Source organism: Scyliorhinus canicula, chromosome 15 (genome assembly GCF_902713615.1).
Source record: "Scyliorhinus canicula chromosome 15, sScyCan1.1, whole genome shotgun sequence".
NCBI classification, from domain to species: domain Eukaryota; kingdom Metazoa; phylum Chordata; class Chondrichthyes; order Carcharhiniformes; family Scyliorhinidae; genus Scyliorhinus; species Scyliorhinus canicula.
In genome coordinates this window covers 40,095,724-40,105,835 of record NC_052160.1, presented here as the reverse complement: position 1 = coordinate 40,105,835, position 10,112 = coordinate 40,095,724, and the positions used below count along the sequence as shown (strand labels likewise).

Here is a 10,112-nt window from a genome sequence, read left to right as displayed (position 1 = left end):
GGAGGAGGGCAGGGGGAGATGTCTGGGGGAGGAGATGGGCAGGGGAGGGGTCTGGGGGAGGGCAGGGGGAAGGATGGCAGGTGAGGTTTCTGGGAGAGGGCAGCGGTCTGGGGGATGGCAGGTGAGGTTTCTGTTGGAGGGAAGGGGTCTGGGGGAAGGGCAGAGGGAGGGGTCTGGGGAAGGGCAGGGAATGGGGCCTGGGGTGGGGAGGGCAAAGGGAGGGGTCTGGAGGAGGGCAGGGGAGGGGCTTGGGGAGGAGGGGGCAGGGGAGGGTCCTGAGATAGGGTAGGGGAGGGAGGGGTCTGGGGAGGGAAATGTAGTGGCTGGGGAGGGCAGGGGTAAGGGGAAGGGTCTGGGGAGGGGAGGACAGGGGAGGGGTCTGAGAAGGGGAGGACAGGGGGAGGGGGCAGGGGGAGGGATCTGGGGAGGGGAGGGGAGTGGCTAGGGAGGGCAGGGGTAAGGGGCGGAGTCTGGGAAGGGGAGGACAGGGGAGGGGAGGACAGGGAAGGGGTCTGAGAAGGGGAGGACAGGGGGAGGGGTCTGGGGAGGGAAGGGGAGTGGCTGGGGAGGGCAGGGGTAAGGGGAGGGGTCTGGGAGGACAGGGGGAGGGGTATGGGGAGGACAGGACAGGGGGAAGGGTCTGTGGAGGGGGCAGTGGGTGGTGTCTGGGAAGGGCAGGGGAAGGGGTCTGGGGAGGGGGGAGGGGGCAGCGGTTGGGGTCTGGGAAGGGGAGAGCAGGGGTAGGGTCTGGGAAGGGGAGGGCAGGGGGAGGGGTCTGGGAAGGGGAAGACAGGGGAGGGGTCTGGGGGGGCAGTGGGTGGGGTCTGGGAAGGGGAGGGCAGGGGGAGGGGTCTGGGGGGCAGCGGGTGGTGTCTGGGAATGGGAGGGCAGGGGGAGGGGTCTGGGAATGGGAGGGCAGGGGGAGGGGTCAGGGGAGGGGGCAGTGGGTGAGGTCTGGGAAGGGGAGGGCAGGGGAGTGGTCTGGGTAGGGGAGGGGTCTGGGAAGGGGAGGGAAGGGGGGTGGGTTCTGTGAAGGGGAGGGGTCTGAGAAAGGGAGGACAGGGGGAGGGGGCAAGGGGAGGGGTCTGGGGAGGGTAGGACAGGGGAGGGGTCTGGGAAGGGGAGGGCAGTGGGAGGGGTCTGGGGAGGGGAGGACAGGGAGGGGTCTGGGAAGGGGAGGGAAGACTAGGGGTCTGGGAAGGGGATGGGTCTGGGAATGGGAGGGCAGGGGGAGGGGTCTGGGGAGAGGAGGAGAGGGGGAGGGGTCTGGGAAGGGAGGGAAGAGGAGGGCTCTGGGAAGGGGAGGGGTCTGGGAAGAGGAGGGTAGGGGGAGCGGTCTGGGGTGGGTAGGACGGGGAGGGGTCTGGGAAGAGGAGGGGTCTGGGAAGGGGAGGGGTCTGGGAAGGGAAGGACAGGGGAGGGGTCTGGAGAGGGGGCAGGGGCAGGGGGAGGGGTCTGGGAAGGGGTCAGGGGGGTCTGGGAGGGAGGAGGGGAGGGGTCTGGGAAGGGGAGAGCAGGGGGAGGGGTCTGGAGAGGGGGCAGGGGGAGGGGAGGACAAGGGGGGTCTGGGAGGGAGCAGGGGGAGGGGTCTGGGAAGGGGAGGGCAGGGGAGAGGTCTGTAGAGGGGAGGGGGAGGGGTCCGGGAAGGGGAAGTCAGGGGGGTCTGGGAGGGAGGAGGGGGAGGGGTCTGGAGAGGGGGAGGGGGAGGGGTCTGGAGAGGGGGAGGGGGAGGGGTCTGGGAAGGGGAGGTCAGGGGGGTCTGGGAGGGAGCAGGGGAGGGGTCTGGGAAGGTGAGGGGGGTCTGGGAGGGAGCAGGGGAGGGGCCTGGGAAGGGTAGGGCAGGGGGAGGGGTCTGGAGAGGGGGGAGGGGCAGGGGTCTGGGAAGGGGGGGTCTGGGAGGGAGGAGGGGAGGGGTCTGGGAAGGGGAGGTCAGGGGGAGGGGTCTGGAGAGGGGGGAGGGGAGGGGTCTGGGAAGGGGAGGGTAGGGGACGGGTCTGGAGAGGGGGCGGGGTCTGGGAAGTGGAGGTCAGGGGGGTCTGGGAGGGAGCAGGGGGAGGGGCCTGGGAAGGGGAGGGCAGGGGGAGGGGTCTGGAGAGGGGGCAGGGGGAGGGGTCTGGAGAGGGGGCAGGGGGAGGGGTCTGGAGAGGGGGCAGGGGGAGGGGTCTGGAGAGGGGGCAGGGGGAGGGGTCTGGAGATGGGGAGGGGGAGGGTCTGGGAAGGGAGGTCAGGGGGGTCTGGGTGGGAGCAGGGGGAGGGGTCTGGGCAGGGGAGGGGTCTGGAGAGGGGGGAGGGGGAGGGGTCTGGGAAGGGGAGGTCAGGGGGGTCTGGGAGGGAGCAGGGGGAGGGGTCTGGGAAGGGGAGGGCAGGGGGAGGGGTCTGTAGAGGGGAGGGGAAGGGCTGCCAGCCTACACTGCACTTTGCTGGAGAGTGTGCTGCTGACGGGGAGCTGCAGCCGCCGCTCACCTGCTCTGTGGGAGCTGAGGGGACTGGGACTGAGCGCTCGGGCAGTGCTGAGGGAGCTGGAGGGAGGGATTGGCGGGATTTGCTGGCGATGGTTGTCGCTTTACCGGGGAGGGGGCGGGAGCTGAATGCGGAGCCTTCCTGCCTGTGTGATCTGGAGGAGATATCCCCTGTTCAGTGAAGGACTGGGGGCTGCTGTTTGCAGATGGACTCTGAGCTTCGGCAATGCAAGCGGGGCGAGAACAGTCAGACTCAGCACTGCCCATTCGTCAGGAAAAAAATCTCCAAATCTGGAATAACGAGCCGGAGGCTGAGAAGGGGACAGGATCGGGGGGTTGGAATGGACATTTGCTTTGGAGAATTGGTGCGCTCCGGGTAGAAGGTGCCTTGCAGTAAAATAAATCCGAGCTGCTTTCGCTTCCATCAGGATTAGATGGGGACAGTTCATTGCAAAGGTTCATGCAACATTTGGAGTGAGAAGATGTCTCTCAACTGTCCTTTGAACAGCATTGCTGTGAGAAATGGCTTTCTGGACCAGCCCAGCAGTCCATCCATATAAAGTATCTCAGCGGCTGCTCTTTGCCTTCACTATTTCTCTCTCTCTCACCTATGTCTGCTACACTTTGATGAGTTGCTACACTTCCATCCAATTCCCCTTGCACGACACCAGCTCCCTGTACCAATCCCGGCCGCTGGTCACCGAGCAGAAGCAGGACAGGGTTGGCGAGCGCCCCACCACTGCCAGGGATTGGGTCAGCCCCAGGGGCAGCTCGGTGCCAGCCCCGGGGGAGGTGGCTGGCACCAGCAGCGACTGGAGGGAGAGCCAGCCTGAGGTGTACACGGTGCAGAGCTGGCTGGAGAGGGAGGCGCAGGAATCCAGCACCACGGACGAGGAGCTGAGCCGGACCAACAGCACCCCGGACTTCGGGCTCCAGAGGCTGCCCCAAGCCATCATCATCGGGGTGAAGAAGGGGGGCACCCGGGCACTGCTGGAGGCCATCCGGGTGCACCCGGACGTCAGGGCTGTCGGGGTGGAACCTCACTTCTTCGACAGGCACTATGAGAAAGGGCTGGAGTGGTACAGGTAAGGGCCAAGGCCACCCATTCTGGAGAGGGGAACCTCACTGAGAGAGAATCGTCCTGATTTCCAGCTCTACCTCCCCACAATATATCCATGCTCCATCCCACCGGCGTCTAATGGGTTAAAATGTTTCGGCTCTGCACAGTTGACTTAATTATGTATCAAACCAAGCCCGAAGCTTAATTTAAACGCACTCATACTGCATCCAATACAAATCCTGGTCTCAGTTTTAACACATTAACATTGGCAAATATGCAATGTGTGTTCCGCTCTGCGCTCAGCAAGTACCGTGCATGTTATGAGCCATAATTCAGAGCTTAATCTGTTGGAGAAACATTACACTCCCCTTTAAATGTGGGGGGTGCTGGGGAGGTTTCGCGGTCTGGGTGAGTGGAAAGAGACAGTTCGATCCACTTGAATGGGAATCACCCTTTACTTTCCAGGCGTTGGGGAATGAAACAGTGCCAAGCCCCATATTGTGGGCAGTGAGTGGGTTTAGAGTATGGGGGTCTGGATTGCCCAGATGGGACGCAGGGGCAGCCAAAGGGAGTTATGTCACACACCATCCCGCCTGCATCCATTTCATTGGCAGCTGATGTGTGAGGAACATGCTGCTGTTATTGAAGTTGTTGAAACCCCATTCCAGCACTTTCTTCACTCACTCTGCTTCACAGTCCCAAAAGATCAATGCAAATCCATGTCGCTGGCAAGAGAGACGCATTAAGAATGATCTGAGTACTGGGAGCTTCAAATGTTGTGTATATTGTCAGTGTTGCAATGTCCCCATTTTTATCTAAATGTTATACTTTTGCAGCTACCCCATCCGCTTTTTCCTCATGTTTAACCAAATTAAAAAAGGGAGCTTGAGGGAATTGACACCTATCGAGTCCTCCCTGGTCGCCAGAGGAGATGTCTCTTATTGATGAGAAAGATCAACATCACTCTCCTAGTATTTAAACCAAATGGTTGTGAATTTTCGAGCAGACATTTTCCCCGTTCATTTTTTTCAAATATATCATTTATATGGTGGAAAAATGTTCCTTTTTTTTACTGCGTTGGGAGGGAAGCAGCATATCATGAGACCATAAGTTTTGCACTGTTAACATAATCTATTAAAGGACACCTTCTGTGCGGCAAGACTATAAAAGCTAAGCTTCTCCATCGAACACAGAAGCTTCATGGACGATTTGATAAAAGTGTCTTAAATTATGAAAGGTTTTAATATAAATAGGGACTGTTTCCAGTGGCAGAAGAACGGGTAACCGGCGGACACAGATTTAAGATAATTGGAAGAATAATCTGTTGGGAAATGGGAAGAAGTTTTGAAGGCAGCAAATGGTAATGATCGGGAATGCTCTGATTGAAAGGGGAAAAACAGGTTTAACAGTAGGTTTGAAAAGGGAATCGAATCAATACTAAAAGACAAGGACCGGAATTCTCCAGCCGTTTACGCAGCACATCCCCGTCCGTAGGGTTCCCAGTGGCATGAGGTGGCTTCAGTGGCAGTTCCCATTGACAATGGTGGGATCAGAGAATCCAGCAACCAGCAAACAGCACGCCTCCAAGAAACACGCAGCTGGGAGGCCAAAGAATCCTGCCCAAGTTTCAGAGGGTTTTGCAGAATCGGCAGGGCAATGGGGCTAATTGACTGCTCTTTCACAGTCGGCTTCCTTCCACACTGTATGGTTCAATAACCAGAGACCTGCAAATTCTGTCTCCACTTCTTTTAGTTTCGTCTATCCTGCACAATACGGTCTGCATCCTGCCAGACGAGGAAGAGATATATTCCCATGCCTCTGTTTGAATGCAGAACCTGCCCTCACAAACCCTGCATGTGAGGGAGTGAAGTTGTACCCATCTTCACTTTAGGACAGCGTTGTGGTCCCAGCTTCTGACCTGTGACACTCTAAAGCCATAATCATCCCACATCCCTGGGATTGATCTCAAAGTTGGTGCCTTAACCTGGGTTTAATTTATTTTATTCTTTCCTGGGATGTGGGTATCACTGGCAAGAGCAGCATTTGTTACCCATCTCAAATTGCCCATGAGTGGCTTACTAGGCCATTTCATAAGGCAGTTAAAAGAGTCGACTATGTAGTCCAGACCAGACAAGAGTGATATATTTCCTCCCATCATGGACATTGGTGCACCAGTTTTCCCAGTCACCATTGTCTAGCATAGCTTTCACTTCCAGAATTATCAATTTAATTTAAATTCCACGATGGGATTTGAACCCATGTCCCCAGAGAATTTCCTGGGCTTCTGTAGTACTAGTCCAGTAACATTACCACCAAACTTCCATTTTCCCCAAGGTTTGGCTCCACATGTCTGGGGTCCAACATATAGCTTACTGAAACTAAGAGAGAGTGATAAAACAGAGGAGAGTCAGAGAGAGAGGGGGAGGGAGTGTTTGAGACAGAAAAAATAGAATAGGCAGATAGATAGAGATTAAGAGAAAAGGGAGGGAGCTCTGACAGAAAATAGAGAGGGATAGAGATTTTAAAATTCTCATCGTTTTCAATGTGTCCTATTGCTTTACTGCTCCACAGCATAGTAACCTCCTTCAGGCCAACATCTGTCCAAGATCTTTGCATTCCTCCAACTCTGGCTGTTCCAATTGATGGGTTGGTTTCTCCTTCCTGACCTCTTGAGTGGTCAGGTTACCCTTCCTGACTCTTAGACTGTAATTTCATTCAGCTATCCAGATACCTATGGTCCAGAAAAACAAGACATAACTATCACCATCAGGCACTCATCCTCCAGCTTCTGGATTGGTGGATCACTATGAACAGAGAGAAGATTCTGATAATTTATTGACTGAAAGTGCTGTGAGATATTCCAAGGGCGTGAAAGGCACTTGTTATTGTTATTAGGAAGTCCACAGCAAACAGTAATAGAAAACTATGATAGCTTTCAGAGACATAAAAAATGCAACTTGTTGTCATGGTGACTTGGGCCTGGTTGCGAGGTCATTGCAAGCTATGGTTTGAGGAAAACAGTATCATTCAAGAAATCACGAAAATAGAACTTTCTAGAAATAACTCACCCCTTATTCTGTCCGTCATGTTTCTTTCACGTGTTTATTGTGGTTGATTGCTGTCAGGATATGGATGGGCAAAATTAAAGTATCTTCTCTTGACGAGCACGGCAAGGTAGCTGGAAAGGCACATCATGAGAGACATGTCACTGAATCTCTCTCTTCCCATTTTATATTTAATTATGTGCTTAATTAACTCATTTTGGAGAAACAGTGCCGAGAGAGATTACTTAAGCAATTTAAGCAAGTCTCAAAAGAATTTTTTTAAACCAAAAAACGTAAGTGAAGAATTCAAGCTCCAAAGGTGAAGAGCAAGATTCAATATTTAAAGACTGCTACTAAATCGCCTTAGCTGTCTTTGGTCACGTGACAACAGTTTTAACATCTCAAATCTCTTCAGTGCCGCTGCATAACAATAATATTCCATCTCCGGTGTCACCCTGGTCAGTCTATGCTGTACGGTTTCCATGGCTTTAATGGACGTCAGTTGGCCAGAGAGCAGTGAACTTCAGGTAAGCCTCAGCTGAAGAGCACATTTGAGGTGCGGTTGAATGCTGATATTTGGGGTGCCAAACTCGCCGGAGCTGCAGACGGACGTGAGGATCAATCTCCTGGCTTTCGCCTTGCTGATTGCCTGGAGGCGAGTACTCTCGGGTGGAGGCCTGTGTCTCCGCCCAGTGTGGCTGGGGGATCTGATGGAGTTCCTATACCGCGAGAAAGTCAAGTACATCGTGAGCGTGACAATTGAGGAGATGGCAGCCGTTTATTGTGTACTTCAAGAAATTGGTCACCTTTAGTTGCTAAGGGAGGGGGGGGGGGGGGGGTGACGGGAAGGTGGGAGGGGTTGGGCTGTGTATGGGGTTAGTTTGTGTTTTGGGTGTTTTATGTGTGTGTCTGTGTGTTATTCTTTTCTGTTATTTTGTATTATATAAAGTGAGAAGTTGAAAAAAATATTAAATTAAAAAACTGTAATGCTGATTAAATGTGGTTGGTGACAACACATCACAGGAACCACAGGTTGTTCAGGGAATATTACATTTTCCATTTTCTACTGTTCTCCTTTCTCTTTTTAATTTTCAACACTACCTTCACAGTCAGCATTGGATGTGGCCTTTGTAAGTCTTATTTTCTCCTGCAGCGATGGAGGTGGAACTATCCCAGAAACCACAGTGGTTGCAAAAGCCCTCTATTGATGCTCCATGCACTATGGTTTAAATAGAGGAATGGGTCTACCATTCCGAATCCTGGGATAGCTACACTGACCTTTGGAGAGAATGGGCAGAATTATCAGCCTGGTCCACAAAGCAGAGAACAGGATCCACAGGCAGGAGAATTGATTGACCCAATGATCCCGGATTTTAGTTTTCAAAATTAGATTGTATTGGGCATGGAAGACTGAGGGAGAGAAAGAATACCATGGGTGGGATTTTCCGCCGGCTGACACCGGAATCAGGAAACGCGATTGGGCGAAGAATCAGTTTTGACGGCGGAATCGTGGCAGGTGGCGCTTTCAGGCCGAATGGCAATTCTCCGGTACCTCAACATTGACGTCGATGCATTCCAATCCACACGCCCAGTAAACACTGTTGGCATGTCATTAGCAGGCCTCACCCAGTATTCTCCAGGGCCTCCACGATTCACTGTCTCCACAGGGGGAAATTCCCGACAGCGAGGTTCACTTGTCCTTTTAAAAATCGTGAAACTGGTACAGTGGCTGATGAGGGACAGAGAGGAGGTAGGGCACAGAGAGGCGCGATTCGGACTACTGGTCCTGACACTGGCCGGGCTGGTTGGGGTGGAGTGGGGGGGTGGGGGGTGGGTGGTGACAGAGTGAAGCACCTTAGGGCTGGGGTGATAATTCATGGGTCTGGAAAAGTGCCCAGGCATGGACTCCCATTGCCGCGACCTGCAAGTGCATCCATGCCATCATGTAGGCCCTATAGCCTAGTCAGCACAATACATCCATTTCAATATGGACCAAGCTCATCAGGATGCCTGGGGTTCACCTCCATCGGTGGGTGCCAGGGGGTGAACGACAGGATGCTCGTCTCCTTACGAGCGCCTGCAGATGACAAGCCACTCTCCACAAACCAAAAGGGGTTCCACTCGATGAACATTCAGCTGGTGTGTGACCATCAAAGGGACATCATACACGTCGGCATCCAATACCCATGCAGTGTGTAGCTCATCCTGGCACACCCAATAATTCATGGCTGGGGTTTGGCTCCGAGGCAACAGGGGTTATCCACTACGGTCATGGCTGATAATGCCTATCTGGAAGCAATACACCAATGTGGAGACCCGCTACAACAATGCCCATGCCATGTGCGACCAGGGACATGATCGAGCGGTGCTTCAGTGCCGTGCACAACAAATGCTGGAAATACCCAGCAGGTTTGGTAGCATCTGTGCAGAGAGAAACAGAGTTAATGTTCTCAAATCTGTGATGTTGGGTTGGATTCTCCGGTTCAACGGCTAAGTGCCGGCACCAGCGGAGCATGTGTGGTCTTTTACAATCTAAAAGTCTGCGCCGACCCTTCACTGATTCTGGGCACAGATGCCGGCCGAGTGTGTCGGCGCTGGACAGTCTGCAGCTGCCACGCCGGGATCCCGCACGGCTGAGACCATACATGTCCAGTGTTGTCGGAACTCGGCCCATCGAGGACGGAGCATCGCGGGAGCCGATGACACGCTAACGGCGTTGCAATGGCGTGCGGCGGGTGACGCAATTACACCATTTCTGAGGGGGCGGAGCATGGCTGACCGTTGTTAAACCGGCCCCGGCCCTGATTTCGACGTGGGAGGCCATTCCCACCTGATCACTGAACACGATTTTGGCGTTGGGCAACGGAGAATCCCACCCGTTAACTCTGTTTCTCTCCACAGATACTGTCAGACTTGGCGAGTATTTCTAGCATTTTCAGACATTCAGGGCGCAATTCTCTGCTCCCCACGCGGCGTGGGAGAATCGCGGGAGGGCCCCCCGCAGTTTTCACGCCCCCCTGGATTCTCTCCCCCCCCCCCACCACTCGGAAGAATCGGCACTCGCCATTTTTCACGGCGAACGGCGATTCTCAGACCCCAGTGGGCCGAGCGGCCGGCCCTTCACGCCCGTTTCAATACGGCAGCAACTACACCTGGTCGCTGCATTCGTGAAACAGGTGCCAGATGCCCGTTTGGGGCATCTAGGGGCCCGATTGGGACGGGAGCACTACGACTGTGCTCGGGAGGGGACAGGCCCGCGATCGGTGCCCACCAATCGTCGGGCCAGCGTCTAAAACGGATGCACTCTTTCCCCTCCGCCGCCCGGCAAGATCAAGCAGCCACGTCTTGCCGGGCGGCTGAGGAGAAAGGCGGCCACCGCGCATGCGCGGGTTCATGCCGTCTGCGCGATGAAGTCATCCGCGCATGCGCGGGTTGGAACTGGCAACCCTGCATGCGCGGATGACTTCGCAAATGCGCAGGACGCGCGTCATTCTTGGCGCGACGAGGTCGCTGCCGAGAAAGATGGAGGCCCGCTCCTAGCCCCCCGGG

General features: G+C 55.0%; 1 protein-coding gene across 1 annotated transcript in view; it reads left to right on the top strand.

Annotated features, from left to right (window-relative positions):
- Positions 1 to 2,431: 2,431 nt before the first annotated feature.
- hs3st4 (heparan sulfate (glucosamine) 3-O-sulfotransferase 4) overlaps positions 2,432 to 10,112 on the top strand; it is a 252,564-nt gene continuing 244,883 nt past the window's right edge. The window contains exon 1 of the mRNA XM_038820621.1: positions 2,432 to 3,544. Within this exon, the coding sequence (XP_038676549.1) occupies positions 2,982 to 3,544 (563 nt within the window). The 5' untranslated portion in view covers positions 2,432 to 2,981. The remainder of the gene's footprint in view (positions 3,545 to 10,112) is intronic.